The sequence below is a fragment of the Ambystoma mexicanum genome, chromosome 5q (assembly GCF_040938575.1).
Source record: "Ambystoma mexicanum isolate Mex_15411 chromosome 5q, UKY_AmexF1_1, whole genome shotgun sequence".
NCBI classification, from domain to species: domain Eukaryota; kingdom Metazoa; phylum Chordata; class Amphibia; order Caudata; family Ambystomatidae; genus Ambystoma; species Ambystoma mexicanum.
In genome coordinates, this window is record NC_090933.1 from 888,509,775 (window position 1) to 888,527,667 (window position 17,893).

Genomic DNA, 17,893 nt, shown 5'->3' on the forward strand with positions numbered 1-17,893 from the left:
AGGTAAACAAGGGTATTTATTCAACTTACTTCCTTGTGCCAAAAAAAGATTTGACAATGCGGCCAGTACTGGATTTACGGCCTGCAAACAAGTATGTCAAGCACCAAAGATTTCGCATGACTACTCTCCAAGAGGTAATCCCCCTCCTAAAAAAGGGGATTACATGGCAACATTGGACATGAAAGATGCCTATTTTCATATTTCCATGTTCCCAGCGCACAGAACATACTTGTGCTTCAAGGTTGACAGTCAGCACTACCAGTTCAAGGTACTGCCCTTCGGCATAGCCTCGGCTCCAAGGGTATTCACCAAGGTACTGGCAGTGGCGGCAGCGCACCTACGCAGGGAGGCAATCCCAGTGTACCCTTATCTGGACGACTGGCTCATCATGGGGGAGACCCCAGTAATTTGCAGAACAAACATTCAAAGAACGATCGACCTCTTCGAATTAGGTTTCTCCATAAATGAGAAAGTCAAGTCTGGTGCCAAGCACCTCCAAACTAGGAGCTTTCCTAAACACACGAGGGGTTGGCCTTTCCATCAGAGGAAAGAATTCGGAATATACTGCTGCAAATTCAGCAATATCAGGCCGGTCGCCAAATAACGGTACGCAAAGCAATGCGTTTGCTGGGCATGATGGCGTCATGGATTTACCTGGTCCCCCCCCGCGTGCCTGCGCATGCGTCCCATGCAAGAATGGTTGGCGAAACAGTGGTCTCAGGCAAGTGGTCAGTGGGACGATCGAGTGGTCATTTCGCCAACACTTGTACAAAGCCTTCACTGGTGGACAAGAGAAAATCTGTCCAAGGGAAAACCCTTTTACGATCCCGAGATACAGGCGGTAGTCACAACTGACACATGCCTGTCAGGGTGGGGAGCACACCATCTCCACCACACAGCTCAGGGTCTCTGGTCTCACTCAGTGGCCAAGAATCATGTCAACCTGCTAGAGCTTCTGGCAGTATTCAGAGCGCTCCAAGCGTTCGAGCCCTACATGTTGAACCTGTCAGTGCAGATCTGGACGGACAGCACTACAGCCATGTTTTACCTGAACAAGCAAGGAGGGACTCATTCGGCAAATCTGTCCAAGCTTGCCCAGAAAATTTGGATATGGGCACTCAGACGGTACATCTTCCTGTCATCTCAACATGTTTCAGGGGATCTCAATTCTCTGGCGGACGCTTTGAGCTGAGATCCCCTCCCAGAGGAACACGAATGGTGTCTACACAGAGAAATCGTAGAAGATATCTTCTCTGTGGGGTTTTCCCTCTATAGACCTATTCGCCACAAGCGAAAACAGACAGTGCCCAGGATTCGCATCCAGGTTCCCCAACCAGGCTCCCAGGGGGAGCGCCCTGTGGATGAACTGGTCAGGGATGTTTGCCTACGCTTTTCCACCAACGCCCCAAGGAAGGTGGTCAACAAGATGAACAGAGAATCGATGACGCTCGTCCTAGTTGCTCCCATGTGGGCGAGACAACCGTGGTTCCCACACTTACGCAGACTAGCGGTGTGCGAACCCATCAAACTCCCGGGCTGGTACAACCTACTGTCCCAGCACCAGTGTCAGAAAGTGCATCCTCAACCCAACTCAATGAACCTGGCAGCATGGCTCCTGAGGTCATAGAGTTTGGACATCTCAATTTGCTGCAGTGATGTATGGACATCCTAAGAGAATCTAGGAAGCCGAACACGAGGCACTGCTACTTTGACAAATGAAAAAGATTTGTTATCTGGTGCCAGAATAGCAAATCAACCGAGTTGATTGCACTCCTTCCACAATGGTCACATACATGCTCCACCTGCTGGGCGCAGGGTTGGTTTTTAACTCGCTAAAGGTACACCTGGCAGCTCTGTCAGCATACACCACCTCCCATAACAAGGTGTCGTGGTGGAAAGTACCAGTGGTTAAAGCCTTCATGGAAGGAGTAAAGAGACCTCGCCCTCCAATTTCAAACCCACCACCAGGAAGGGGCCTTAACGTGGTGCTATCTAAAAATGGGCCCCACATTCGAGCCCTTGAATAAAAGCAGTCTCAAACACCTGACTTATAAGACGGCTTTCTTAGTAGCAGTTACATCTATAAGAAGGGTCAGTGAAATTCAGGCTCTCAGTGCAGGATCCTTTCTTTACGGTTCATAAAGATAAACTGGTTTTACTTACACACCCTAGGTTCTCACTTAAGTTTATTTCTAAATTCCACGTGAACCAGTCCATCGAGCTTCCGGATTTCTTCCAAGACCCACAAAGCTCAGTTGAGGTGAAACTACACACCCTAAACATGCGGTAGGGCGGTCCTCTACTATGTAAATAAAACCAGACCGCTAAGGAAAACAGACCAACTGTTTGTCTACGTAGCTACAGGCAAAGAGGGAGATTGTGTCTCTAAAGGTGCCATCTCTAAGTGGATTGTTAACTGTATCCAGCTGTGTTACTCGCTTTCTGAAAAAACTTTGCCTTTCACGCCAAGAGCCCACTCTACAAGAGGCATTGGGGACACTCTGGCTTTCATTGCAAATGTACCCCTTGACACCATTTGCAAGGTAGCTACTTGGAGCTCTATTCACACTTTTACTCAGCACTACTGCATTTACACCCATTCCAAGACAGGTTCTTGTGGGACAAGCGGTTCTAAGACATTTATTTGCTCATGACCCTTCTCACATCCCACCTCCTTCTTCTAACACTGCTCGCTAATCTATGCACAGCATGTGATCTAAGCAGATTCCACAAGCCTCAGAAGGGATACATTACTCACCGTAATCGTATTTCTGATGCTTGCATCTGCTTAGATTCACATGCGACCCACCCTTCCTCCCCTCTGAGAGAAGGCGCATGGATGCTTGTAGTCTTGTATATCTATCTGCTTGGATTATCTGTACTCGCGCTATTCCTCATGCTACCTTATGTCAGAAAAAATACAATCTGATGGTCCTGGACACGTGAGGGATCATGGGTACAGTGGACAAGACACTAGGAATAGTATTACTGGCACGCCCTGGGTCGACGCCCATTTTTGAGTTTCGAAAAACAAACTGTAATACTCCAAAGCTTCCACTAGATGTCGGCCTATGCACAGCATGTGAATCTAAGCAGATACAAGCATCAGAAATACGATTACGGTGAGTGATGTATCCCATGTAAATGGGAACTTGCTGATGCTGAGGAAATGCTATTTTTTGCTGCGGTTTAGGTACAGTAAATGTTAGGTTTAAGGCAGATATTCTGTACACATACTTTCAGTGCAGATTCTCGGGGTTCAACAATAGATATGTTTGGCAGTAGGTTCCACTTTTTTTTCGCCGGCTTTTTACATGTTTGCATTTTAAGTGTATTTTTTTGGTGCAGTCATTTTTTCAGTTTTTTTATAACCCATTTTATTGTATTTAAGACTGATTGACATAATCCAAGAGTTCCGGAAGTATAAAAATCAAACCAGTTTGTATACCCATACGATTCCCACTATTTATCCCATCCTGCGGGTGGCCCCACCATTAAGAAGAGCTTGCCTGTTATACCATATCTTCTGCAATATGGTGTGGCATTCCTGTGCATTACAAATTTATCGTATGACATGCAGATATCCATGTCGCATACATTTACTGTATCTAGGAACGTCCGGTTTACCCCACATCATAACTGTTTCGTTTTTATCAAGATGACTGCTGTGGACAGCAATCATTTTTCCAAAAGACCATTGGCGTTAGTTCCCATATTCCCAACATCATCAACTTGGGCTCAGCAGGTAAAGGAATTCCCATAACCATCGCCAATTTAGCTCCTTCCCAGATTCGGAGTATCTGTGGGCATTTCCATATGATATGGAAAAAGATTTGCTTGATCGTTGCATCTAAAGAGCAACATGCATGAATAATATGTCCTATGTAGTATTTTAAGTTGGATTCAACGAAATCGGGAGGAAATGGCTATCTCTCTTGGGAGGAAATGGCTATCTCTCTCGGGGACATCATATCTTCCACCCCCCAATCCTCTGTGTCTATGACGCATACATCCGTCTCCCATCTATGCTGCAGCCCAAGCAAGTCTTGAGATGAAAAGGATGATATATACTGCTACATTATGGAAGTGACCTTCATGCTTATTCGTTCTGATAAAATGCTAGCTTCGAAGGGGGAACAGGGCAGGACACCATGTATATCATTGAATTGAGCATGTAGTGGATGGGTAGTTTGACTATAGTCATATCTTTCAACTTCAGCGAGCCCGTAAATCTGTTGTAAATTAAGGAAGGAAAAAAGACCTCCCTCATCCAACACATCCTTTAGAGTAAGGATACCACGGCTAGCCCATCCCCCCAAAAAAACACCAATTGTAATCATTTCGGGTAGTAGTGAGTTTTGCCATAAAGCTTAGGCAAGAGTCGCTCTTGTCCCACCCAATGCCACGAGTCGCGTCTTTACATAATTTAATAGTATGTATAGTTAGATCTGATAGGTCCGGATCACCTCCACCCCCGTATAGTGTTTTTTACAGGTGCAGACCCTCTCATCCATACCCATCCTGCCTTAATGTGGGGAAAATTGGGGTCGCCATGCAACCCATCATTGAACAATTTCCTTTGAATGGCTCAGTAGTAGTCTGATATTGGCAGTCCTATGCCCTCCTCCCACACTGATCATTGTAATGTAATTCTAGCGACCCTAGGTTGCTTCCCACCCCAAAAAACTTCTTTGAGAGCAGAGTCCACTTGTCAATTCCGTCTTGGGAACGAGGATGGGAGCATTGTGAAGGACATAAAGATATCTAGGTAGCATGAACATCTTAAATAATGCTGCTTCCCCATAAGTGTTATTGGCAGAGTTTACCAGTACTTTGCCTCCTGTATAAATCAATCTGTAATGGCATGTAGGTTGTGGGAAAGGACGCCGGCTTTCTCTGTTCCAATATGAATACCCAGGTATTTAAAACCTACAAGTGAAATATGATGGGGCTGTCGTGGGGGAGGGTGGGTAGGAGCTGGAAGCACCAGATCACCTTGTACTCAGCAAGACTGATTTATGCCAATTAACTTTGAGTCTGCTAAATGCATAATTCTCTTGTAGACATTTGGTTACAATTGGGAAGGAGTTCCTTGGGTTACTCAAATATCAAAAGGCCATTTGCCTAGAGAGCCTCTCTAGCCTTGTGTCCAGTGGGCCAGCAGAATCGCACCCAGGCCGGATCTGTTCAGAGCTGTATTGCAGTGGTTCAAAAGCTATTGTAAACAAAAGGTAGGAGAGTGGGCAGCCCTGCCTGGTTCCCTGTTCCAAGGGGAAGTTTTAGACATTACCCCATTCACCTTAACCTCTGCAATAGGTGCCATGTGCAATAGCCTGTACCAGTGAAGGAACTGCTCCCTAAAGCCCATCCTTGCCAGCAGCTACCACAGATGTTCCTATAGGACAGAATCAAAAGCCTTTTCAAAATAAACTGCAAGGAGTGCCAGGGGTTCAGGTACAACCTAAGCATGGTCCATATCAGATGGAGGTGCCAGATATTCATTCTAGTGGATTTGTCTGGTAGAAAACCACATTGATCTGGGTGTATGAATGAAGTAATAACCCGCAACATTCGATTAGCAAGTGCTTTGGCCAGTATTTTAGTCTCCCCATTTATAAGGGAAATGGGTCAATAGGAGGAGCATAGATTGGGGGCTTATCTTTCTCTGGGATGACCACAATAGTGACCTGCCATCGCTCCAATGGTTGGGTACTGACTTCTCTACTATGTAGGAATACATTAAGCAAGTGTGGAACTGTGGGGTTGCCAAAACATTTCAACACTTCATTGGGGGCCTGTTGAGGCCCGAGTTTTCTCAGGTTGAAGTTGGGAGATTGCTTCTACAATCTCCTCCTCTGATCTCTGCCTCAAGGTTTATTGTATGTCCTTCAGAGAGTCTGGGAAGTGTGATGTTACATAATGGGTCTTGATTTATAGGAGGTTAATGCCTTGGGTGGGGAGGGGCTGGGAGGTGTCCAATATAGGGCGGCATAATATTATCTATAATAGAATTTTGAGCTGATTTAAAAAAAAAAAATTATATATTATTTTAATGGTGGATTGCCCCCTCCTAACCAAATGCATGACAGACATTTGCCGGTGGCGAAAACACGTCCTATGTGGCAGTAGACAATTGGCCCTCGATTTTAAAGTAAACAAACGTTTTATTAAGAATGGACAGTAATCTGTTCTACCATTTATCTTTAATGCTGCCTTCTTATAATATTTGTATTGGGATAAGAAATGTAATATCGAAGTGTAATTTGACAGCCAAGTGGAGGAATATAAAATTGTATCTTTATAGTAAAGAAAAATATCATATTTAGAGGGTGTTCTTTAGAGCAAAGAAATAATACGAAAGTAAAGACCACCATTGTGAGAGGCTGCTAGAGAACATTAAGTCCAACATTCGGTGTCTGGATTTGCCTTTGAGTATTTCAGCATATAGGATGAAGAGGTATTCTTTGAAATGGTAGGATAAGGAAGGAGTACAGTAATACAAAGAATAAATTGATGGATGCACTTAAAACCCCGCTTCGGAAACGTGGCTGTAATTAGTCGGCTAAGAAAGGAATAAATAAGAATGTCTAGTTGTTAGGAAGACTTGGCTCACTGAACTTACATGCGATGATGCAATAGCAACTGGATTACTTCCTATTAGTAGAAGTTCTAATACTAGTGTAAGCATTGTAGTACTGCTACAAATAGTTTTGCCAATGTCTGTGTTGGAACAGGTTGTTGTATTAGCGAACGAAGTGCAAGTTCTGCTTCTGCAACTAACATTACTGGTAATAGTGTTGCTGCTATTAGTGGTTGTACAAGCAGGATTAGTAGGATTTGTTTTAATACTACTGTTCAAGTACTACTGGTAGAAGCAGTGACATTACTTGTACTTCTGGTGGTTGTCCTAGTGCGACTAATGGTACTAGTATCCTTCTTTTCAGTAGCACTAATATTGATTGGGCAGGATTTGTAGGGAAGTAAACTTATTAGTTTAAAGAAATGCAATTTGTTTTGGCTTTGTTGCTATAATCTGCCTACTGCACCGCCTTACCTCTGTCGTCACTTCATCTAAGGACTTAAAAGCAGTTCACAAAATGGAGGACAACCTTAACACGAAAAATGCTTAAAAATGTGTTAAAAAGAAAATATGCGGATGTTTTTTTTTCCCAGTGGTAACTAGCCAAAAGTTATAATACAAACGATGTGCGTTACTTGTGTAAAAACTGTACACCCAATTTAAAGCCCTTGCTGCACTATCCAGGAAATCTATAACCAGACATAGTTACTCAGCAGAGGAGTTGCAGGATAGCGTAAAATATATGGTTCATGTATGTCTGTGGCTAGAACGTTGTAGCTCTTTTAGTATGAGCAGCTTATTTCAGCATCGCCAAAAGACTGCATGCAGGGTGAACGATTACTCGATCTCGCTGAAGAGACAAAAGCTAATCTGTTTGACCTTTCTGCTCACCTGTAAATGATTGTGCAATGCAAACGTACTGTCAAAGGTCCTTTCTAAGTCTAATGCAACATTTCTTTCTTTTAGGGTTGTAGAAGATGGTGGATCGCTTGACAAACAGTGAAGCAAATGCTAGACGAATAAGCATAGTAGAAGGATGCTTTGGGACAGCAGGTCAGCCGCTGGCAATTCCTGGTCGAGTTCTCATCGGAGAAGGTGTGTTAACAAAGCTGTGCAGGAAAAAGCCCAAAGCTAGACAGTTTTTCCTATTCAATGATATCCTGGTCTACGGAAATATCGTCATTCAGAAGAAAAAATATAATAAACAGCACATAATCCCTCTGGAAAATGTCACAATTGATTCAATTCTAGATGAGGGAGATCTTCGGAATGGGTGGCTCATCAAGACCCCAACAAAATCTTTTGCAGTTTATGCTGCCACTGCCACGGAAAAGTCAGAATGGATGAACCACATTCAGAAGTGTGTTTCAGATTTGATATCCAAAGGTGGGAAAACCCCAAGTAATGAACATGCTGCTGTGTGGGTACCAGACTCTGAAGCAACAGTGTGCATGCGTTGTCAGAAAGTAAAATTCACGCCGGTGAGCCGTAGGCACCACTGCCGCAAGTGTGGTTTTGTTGTGTGCGGGCTATGTTCTGAAAAGAAGTTTCTACTTCCGAACCAGTCTTCCAAGCCAGTGAGAGTTTGTGATTTTTGTCACGATATTCTTTCCTCAGGGGAGATGAGTCCTTGCTATCCCACCAGATCAGACTCCTACAGCCAAATGGCTAAATCCCCTACAAGTAATGTGTCGGATGATGAGGACGACGACGATGACAGCAGTGACTAAAAATAAAAAATAAAAAGTCTAGCTGTTTGAATGGTTTACCAACAGTTATCAATGAAGAGCTACCTTTGGGGATGCCCAGTTTCTTACTAGACTTGAAAATGTATTTCACTTTTTAGCCATACATTCTACTTGAGACCCTTCGCTGCATGTGCCTCACTATACGACTGTTAATCATTGAATGCTTCTTCTGTGCAGGGATGTTGGCTGCTGGAATGTACCTGGATATTTTCCAGCTTCCAGTGCATGTGTGTTCGTTTTTTCCTTTTGGGCTCTGCCTTCATTGAAGATTGGGATATTCTAGCATCTGTTCCATAATTCTTTGAAATATTTGAGATCCGCTTCCTGTTTTTGAATTGTTACATTCTTTGGACTTTTAAAAAAAAAGTTTCATGTGATAGAATGGACAACCATCAGCGGATACTGATTTGAGGGCAAAGTTATAACTGTTTGTGGACAAGCAGTGAAAAGATTCAATACCGACTAAGAAAGGACAGGGCTGTTCCTCGGAATGGTAGAGTACCATGAGAATTCTAAGAAGATTAAAAATGGTTAACCAAAATGTGGAATGAACCATCGGGATGCTTAATTTTATAAGCGCAACGTGAGAATGCTGCGATACTGTACACTTCATTTGGAACTAAACTGTTTTTTCTACAATTATTTCCTTGTATGCCATGCAGTGCCTTCTTACAGTAGCACGGGTACAAGAACGCTCAATGCTTGAATGAGACTGTTGTGTGGGATTTGTATGCCACTCTTATCTATGGTGCTATTTCAGGTGATTGTGATAAAAGTAAATCTACATGTTCTGTGATGATTGTCACAAGAAGCAACAGTAGATGCCCAGGAATGGATTTTAATTGCCCCTCCCCCAATACAAAATGAAGAGTGATGTGATTTCTCTAAATTGTCCCCACCAATATTGTAATACCAAAATGGGGGAAAATAATGCAATATTCAAATAAGTTAAAGCTTTGCAATACAAATGTAAGTATTTTTATTTCTAGTGTCTGCTTTTATCCTTTGATAGTATTGGATGATTCCACTTTTTCAGTATCGGCAGAAAAACATGAGACATTGTTTTTGAGAGCTGCTTTAATGATGTTTATTATTGGCAGTTGTACAGTAGAATTTAAGGATTTTGTTCACTTATCTCTTAGAAATGCATGGTTCTTTACTACCTTATTTAAAAAAAAGGTAACTTATTTTAAACTTGCTGCAGCTGGTTGGAGACTTTTCCCATGTTTGTAATTGAATGACATCAGGATATAGCTAGCAGGCATATCCCTTCTTTGCACTCAGCAGGGCTCTGTTATGTATAGGCAAAATAAGTTCCTTGCCACCGATTAAGCTAACAGCATGTTCCTCCACATTACATTATTCACCCATTACATTGCAGATGTTGCTGAAATTGCATAGAATGGTGTTTTGAAAAAATGTTTAATTTAAATGTTGCACATTTTCACTGGCTCTTTGCTACGTTTATTTTTCGTTCGTTCTTCGTATTTTTGTTAGTGAAGCAGAACAAGGGTTAGTACATCTTCAAAAATGTGCATTTTTGGTCAATTCGCTTTTTACATACAACTGTTGTTCAGAGCAGCCTGTGGGTGTTCATTCACTGTAAGTTACGAGTGGTTCATGCCTGGACTTGTTGCACATTATTTTCTTTGATGCTGCTCCTTTTGCTGAACACATCTGTGTTGTGATGTATTTTAAAAAAAAATATCAGGTTTGTTATTAGAATGGCAGTGCTACATAAACAAATAGGTGGATTGATACCTTTCTACACCATGCCCACATAGGAAATGTGTACCGTTGACTCTGCCTATATGTCTGACCAGATTTGTCATGGGAATCGTCCTTAGGATGGTTTGACTGGTGTGGTGTTAAATGTGAGGAATGAGAAACACATGAATGAGAAATACAAAGGATGAAAAATAGTTTAACAATGCTGAAGTAGAATTCTTTTGTCCCCACTCCCTTATTTTTGTTCATAATTGTGAAAACTGCAAGCTTGGGTTTGCTTAATTCCCCCTACTCTTATTGAGATATTGTATCAAGTTGTCACACCTGCAGCATATTATTTAAAGAAATGTACCAGCCGTGAACAAATTGACATGTATAAGAATATACTACAACATTGCCTACTGCAGAAGTGGCTGAGTCGGCCTTAAACCTTCAGCAGTACGTACGGCACAGTTTAATTTTAGATTTCATACTTTGAATCTGAAAAGTTAATGGATGCAATACTCCTACATTCACTGGTTTGTGAAACTCATTAATGTGAATGCCTTTTGTTTTGAAAAGGCTGATTTAGAGCTGTAAAAGTGTTACTTTTTTAGCCAAAATCTGCACATCACTCTTTTTAATTGTATATATGTATAAGACCTAGTTAAGAACAAAACGTACAAATGATCAAGGCTGAAAACATGCTTAGAACATTGGTTTGTATCCCTAAAGTAATGCTCTTTTGTCATTTCAAGAGAATAAACCTATTTTTCAATCAATTTATGAAATGTGGGTGACTGGTTTTCTTCAGGACATGCAAAACAGTTGTGCATACTTTTTGGCTGTTTCAACATGGATAATAAAATCACAATAAAAGATAATTCTAAACTGAGAAATCAATGCTTTGTAAAATGATCTGTAGCACGATGTGTGGCTAACGTTGAATTCAACAGTAGTAGCTGCCTTGACCTTTTTTAACTATGTTTAACTTTTTATAATATGTTATGGCTAGTATGAAAATCTAAAACTTTGATTTAATGACTTCCATTTCCATAATAATACATTAGAAAAGCTCAAAGTAGGAAGGAAACCGCAGTCTAATGAAAGGGTAAGTGTTAAAGACAGAGTGGTAGCCAAAGGAGATTTCGAGGGGATTGTGTCCTCCGACGTATTCCACATCTATTACAGGTATTATCCACAGCTGTGCTGCTTTGGAACATTTTCGGCATCTGCGTCGTCGACGTCGATACGCCCCTCGAAGACCTCCTCTGACGGCAGGCGTCACCGGATGTGATATATAGGACGCACGACGCCCAAAGCCTCAGTTCCTTTTTTTCCGCCAGCGTGTTTGCTTCGGAATCTCGGCGCGCCTCGGTTCTTCTACTGTTGAATCGGTTCTTGTGAGAATTATGTCTTTGTCATCTTCTACCCCGAGGTCGGGCTTCAAGAAGTGCCGCGGCTGCAGTTCCAAGATGTCGCTTATGGACCCGCATGACGTCTGCCTGTGGCGCCTCGGCGAGGACCACCTACCGATGACTTTGACGAATGCCAGTCTTTGACGTCGAAGGCCTTGCGGGAGCGGAAGAAGCTATCTGTAGGTAGGGTTTCCAAAATCCGCTGGGATTTCGACCAACGGTTCGAGGGGCAACTCTCCACATCGGCGTAAGTCCAGGGGGTCTCGGTCCCGGAGTGGTTCCCGCCATTCCTCTCTTCTAGGCACTCGTGGAAGCGCTATCACCGGTCACCTTCCTCGTCCGAGGACTCCGCCAGACGGTGGGTAGCATGTCCCAACAAGCATTCATCTCCGGCGGAATGGAATGCATTTCGTAAGGAGATGATGGCGATTTTCGAATCGCAGGGCTCTGTTCCATCCGGGCCTTCCAGAGAAGCTGGCAAGGAACGCGCCAGGGCCACCGCTCGCATGCCTTCGGGCTTGGGGGTGGTCGGCGCAATCTTCGGGAGCCGTCGAGGTTCCGATCGGACAAGGTAGATCGCTCTAGCCATGCCCACTCCAGGTCCTCAACACCCTCGAGACTGTTGGAGCCGGTGAGGCCTTCTAAGAAGGCATCTATGCTGTCAGTGCCATGTCCGTCGAGGGACTCTCTCGACGCTCCGGCTCAGAGGAAGTCATTGACGCCACCGGCGCCAAGGCCGCCGAAGGACTCGCTCGGGGCACCACCTCGAAACCGTTGTCTAATTCATTGGCGCCACGCTAGACACAGATTCCGTTGACGCCTTTTGTGGAGGTACCCCAGAGGATGGGGGGAAACTCCAAGGAAGGCCCTGAGTAAATCAGTGAGCCCTGTGTTTGAGCCTTTTTCTGTGCCCTCATCCAGAGATTTATTCCAGCCTATCTCAGAGGTGGATGAAGGGTCAGAGGTTGAGGGGTTTGTTCCTCATGAGGTTCCTGACGAACTGGTGTCTGGTCATAGCCAGATGGAAGACCTGTGTCAATCCTTGCATGATGCCAATGGTCTGGACACCTCCCCGGAGGCGGAGTTTGGCAGGCCTGAGCCTGGTACACACGCCAAGTCTTTGTACAGGCGTCTCATGTTGAGGGTGACTGAGTAATTGGGGTGGTCTGCTCCACCTGTGGATTTTCTGCAGGATGACCTGACAGATATCCTTGACCAAGGTCCACCCACTGACCCGGTGTTGCCATTTCATATGGCCTTACAAAGAAGGGTGGCGGCGGCTTGGACTGCTCCGGAGAGTCTTCCGGCAGTAAATAAGTCGTTACTGAAAAAATACCGTCCAGCCAGTGGCGACCCCTGCTACTTGTCCACGCACCCCACTCCCGAGAGTTTGGTGGTACAGCCAGCTACGGCCCCAGCAAAGCAGGCGGCGTACCCTACAATCCCTCCTGATAGGGACGACAAACGCTTTGATGGTTGGGCGAAGGGTATTTCTTCTGGGGGTATGGCTTTAAAAGCAGCCAACTCCGTTTGTGCCCTTGCAAGATTCACGCACACTCTGTGGAATTGTCTATCTTTGGCGGCTGAACATATTCCTGAAGGGGAGGAACGGGATGGTTTTCTTGCCCTCGTTCAGGATGGCAAGGATGCCATGTGTGAATACATTCAGTCGGTCTGGATGTGGCAGACTGTGGCAGCCGGTCCATGGCAGGTTTGCGTGGTTGCGGAAGTCTGGGTTTGCTCCTGATGTACAGTCCCGGCTTCTCAACATGCCCTTTGATGGTGTCTATCTTTTTGGCAGCAAGGCTGACGAGAGCCTTGAGAGGTTGCAGACCTCCAAAGCTGCAGCGGAGTCGTTGAGCGCTGCAGTACATCAACCTCTGCCTTTTCGTCCTAGGGGACAGCAATGGAGGGGAGGTTCCTTTCGGTACTACTCTTCCTTTGGTAGATCGAGGGGAGCTGCCAGTCAAAGGGGCCAATGTAGGAGTACCAGATGTGGAAAACAAGGTACTGGGGCAGTTGCCTCTTTGCCTTCAGGCACTGCCACAGCCGCTCTGGCTCAGTCATGAGGCCATGTCCCATGGTTCGCCGTTGGGGGAAGGCTGGCGCAGCATCTTGTAGAATGGTGTGCCATTACTTCAGATGTGTGGGTTCTGGAGATCATAGCCCACGGCTACCGTCTTCCTTTCCGGCAGAGGCCTCGCGACAATCCACCGGGGAAGCTTTCTTTGAAGAGTCAGGATCCGCTCCTTGCACAGGAAATGAAATCCCTGCTGGAGAAAGGCGCCATAGAACTGGTGTCTGTAGCGGAGAGGAACAAGGGATGGTATTCCCCATATTTTTTTATCTTGAAAAAAGACGAGGGATTGAGACCCATCATGGACTTGCATGGTTTGAACAGCCTCCTCAGGAAAGACAAGTTCAAGATGGTTACTCTCTCTCAAGTCCTCCAGCCCTTTCAACTTCAGGACTGGTTGGTGTCTCTCGACCTCAAGAATGCTTACTTTCATGTGCCGATTCATGCCAAGCACAGGAACTACCTGAGGTTCGCTGTTGGTACTCGCATTTTCAGTTTCGGGTCCTGCCGTTCGGATTGACCTCTGCCCGAGGGTCTTCACCAAGCTAATGGTGGTAGTGGCAGCGTATCTCAGGAAAGGAGGGATTCACGTCTACCCCTACCTGGACGATTGGTTGATAAGGGCGCGCTCTCCCGAGCTAGTCCTGGATCATCTGTCAGTCACCTGCCACTCCCTTCACAGGCTTGGCTTCTCCCTCAATTTAAAGAAGTCCCACTTGACACCTACCCAGCGGCTCCAGTACATCGGAGCTGTGCTCGACACATCCCTGGGGCAGTGTCCGCATCCCCAGGTGAGGGCTCACCACATTCTGCAGATGGTGGACAAATTTCAACGTGCCCAGAGTCTCCTGGCGTTGGAGCTCTTTAGATTGCTCGGCCTCATGGCATCCTGCATTCTACTGGTGCCAGAAGCTAGGCTGTGGATGAGATCTCTGCAGTGGGCACTCAGGATGCAGTGATCGCAGTTCTCCGGCAGGATGTCGGACCCCGTTCAGATTCCACCCTTGGTCACCCAGGACCTTCTGTGGTGGTCCGTCGAAGGAAATCTGTTCAGAGGGGCTCCGTTTTAGCAACCATGGCCGGAAGTGACGATCGTGACCGACGCATCCCTCATGGGATGGGGAGCTCATGCCAACGAGTTGACAGTCAGCGGTCGTTGGTCTCCGTCGGAGTCTAGACTCCACATCAATCTGTTGGAGCTGAGGGCCGCCAGGCTAGCCCTGAAGGCTTTTCTGCCATCTGTGAGGGGGAAGAATGTCCTGATTCTGACAGACAATACAGTGGCCATGTACTACCTCAACAAAAAGGTGGGCAGGGTCTCTCCCACTGTGCAGAGAGGTGATGCAGCTCTGGTTCTGGGCCATCCAGCAGGAAATTCCGATCTCGGCAGTTCATATGGCTGGAGACGAAAACGAGGCGGCGGACGCTCTGTGCAGGCAGAGCATGGTCTCTCACCAGTGGGAGGTGGCTCAGGAAGTTCTTTTGGAGATCTTGATCTTCACCCTTTGGGGAACCCACAAGTGGATCTGTTCACCACCAGTGTCAACCAGAAATGCGAAAGATTCTGCTTGCGGGAATTACCTCCAAGAGGAGCCTTAGGGGAGGCGTTCGTAGTGGAGTGGTCCTTACCACTGCTGTACACGTTTCCTCCAGTCCCTGTCATTCCGCAAGTGTTGCGGAGGTTACCGAGGTTCGGTGCCCGAATGATCCTCATTGCTCCGGCATGGGCCTGGAGAGCGTGGTACCCGAACCTTCTAGACATGTCCATCTGCCCTCCACGCCGTCTTCCCTACCGAGATGATCTGCTCTCACAGGAGGGGGGGGGGTAGATTTCTCCATCCAGAGGTCAAGTCTCTCAGCCTTCATGCTTGGTATCTGAAAGGCTGAGATATAAGGATTGAGGTGTTGCTTTCGGGCAGAAGGCCCGCAATGAAATCCCTGTACCGTTGCCGTTGGAAGAAGTTCTGCAACTGGTGCAGGGTACAGAATGTGGATCCTTTCCAATGTTCCATTCCTTTGGTTTTGTCTTTTTTGCTTTCTTTAGCCCACAAGGGCCTGCAAGTAGGTACCATTAAGGGTTACCTGGTGGCGCTGTCCATATTTAAGCGCTCGTCTGAGGAGTGTTCTTATTTTAAGATTCCTTTGATGTGTTTCCGCCGTCGCCTTTCCAGGTGCCGGGATGGGATATGAATTTGGTTTTAAAGTTGATGGGAGCTCCGTTTGAGCCCTTACATTCTTGTCCATTGAGACTGTTGTCCTTTAAAACTGTATTTTTTGTTGCGGTTACTTCCGCACGCAGAGTGAGTGAGTTGCAGGCACTTTCCGCCAAACCACCCTTCACTGTGTTCCATAAGGACAGGGTTGTCCTTGGGTGTGGGGGGGGGTTGTACAACCTTCCTTTCTTCCGAAGGTTTTGTCAGGAATTCCATCTGAGCCAGAAGGTAATTCTTCCAGCATTCTATCCTCCACATCCTGGTAAGGAAGAGGAGAGGCTCCATAGGTTGGATCCTAGGAGAGCTTTAACTTTCTACATCTCACGGATTTCCCGGGGTCCGAGTGGACGATCAGCTCTTTGTTGGATATGCTGGAAGGCATTTAGGTCGAGCTGTTTCTAAGCAGAATTTGTCCCGCTGGATCATCTCGTCAATCTTGAATGCTACCGTTTGGCGGGTAAGGACCCTCTGGTAGGCTTACGGGCCCATTCTGCCAGGGGTGTGGCTGCCTCTACTGCTCTGGAGAGGGGTGTTCCCATTCGTAATAGCTGTGAAGCAGCCACATGGACCTCTGTCCATACTTTTGTAAGACACTACTCCCTGGATTCTATCCATGGGCAAGATTTAGCCTTTGGTAAGGCGGTCATCTATTCTGCAATTTGATTGGGCATTCTAAAATTGTAATTTCTTTTCCCACCTCCATACGTTGGTACTGCTTTGGGAGTCATTCATAGATGTGGAATATGTCGGAGGACACAATCCCCTCGAAGAACAAGTTACTTTCTTACCTGATAACGTTCTTTCGATGGGATGTTCCTCTGACGTATTCCACATCGCACTCTCCCAGCCTGCCCCTATACATAATTTCTTATGCGGTTGCAGCTTCAGAAAACCTTGCGGAAACGGTAGTCATACTGGCAGAAGATTGTTGCCACACGTTCTGGGAAAAAACTACAACTGAGGCTACGGGCGTTGTGCATCCTATATATAACATCTGGTGACGTCGGCCATCAAGGAGGTCCTCGAGGTGGCGTATCAACGTCATTGACGCAGGACGCAGACGCCGAATATTTTCCAAAGCAGCACAGCTGTGGACATTACCCATCATAGATGTGGAATACGTCGGAGGAACATCCCATCAAAAGAACGTTACTAGGTAAGAAAGTAACTTGTTATTTAGTTTTACAACTCTGTTTTGTAAAGTACTTCCATGGTTTTATTTTTACTAGGTGACACACAAGCCAAGAAACATTATTTTTTTAAGAAAAAGATTTGATTGTTTTTTGCAACAAACAAAACTTAACCATCACACCTAACAGCTTTGGTTACAAGCTTCATAGCATACATTTGCGTGTTATTTATTACTGTCTTCCCCCCCTGCCCCACTTTAACCCAAGCTACCCCCTCAGGTCTTTGGACTTTCCTTTTCATGGGGTTAATCCCCTTCGCCGCTCTCGGGCGTGTCACATTCACTGGAATTGGCATGGGAGGATCCCGACAATGTAGCTACCATTTGTCTCCATGCTATCAGAGGTCCTACTTCATTATCCTCCCCTCTGTTGGCTGCCTCATACCATACTACTGTCTCAACGTCTGCCCATTTCAGGGGATCGTTCCACCATACCTCTAATCGGGGTCTACGGGCTGCTTTCCAGCTCATGGCTAGTCTCCTTTTGGCTAGAATGTAGGCCAGGTCCTTGAGTTTGCATACGTGTTTCAAGTTGCGTAGTCTGGTAAATCCCCCATCATGCATGCCCACATGGATTCCACATCTAGCTTGATTGCCTTTTCAGAAAGTCGTAGCTTGATTTCCCCCCAGAATTTTCCCACCTCCGGGCACGCCCAGAACATATTGATCATCCCGGCATCCACCTTCCTGCACTTGGGGCATTTTTGTAATTCTGTACTCCCAAATCTTGCGATCTTTCGGGGGGGGAGGGTCATGTACTCCCTATGGGTGACATATAACTGAATCTGCTGCAGCCTCGCGTTCCTAGACACCTTTTTATGATATCTCTGAGCTCTTTCCCACTGCCTGTCTTGCATGAGTTCTCCCGCTTCCTCCTCCCAGTCCCGTCTCAATTGGAGCAGCTCCTTACCCACTCTAGACATCACCATTTCGTAAATCTGGGATATTTCACGCCCTCCCT

At 45.8% G+C, this 17,893-nt stretch overlaps 1 protein-coding gene across 2 annotated transcripts in view; it reads left to right on the forward strand.

Moving 5' to 3' along the window:
* Positions 1-10,817, forward strand: part of PLEKHF2 (pleckstrin homology and FYVE domain containing 2) — a 232,646-nt gene extending 221,829 nt beyond the window's left edge. For both annotated transcript variants that reach the window (XM_069621391.1, XM_069621390.1), the window contains one exon: positions 7,547-10,817. In XM_069621391.1, the coding sequence (XP_069477492.1) occupies positions 7,558-8,310 (753 nt within the window). In that variant the 5' untranslated portion in view covers positions 7,547-7,557 and the 3' untranslated portion in view covers positions 8,311-10,817. The remainder of the gene's footprint in view (positions 1-7,546) is intronic.
* The last annotated feature ends 7,076 nt before the right edge of the window (positions 10,818-17,893 follow it).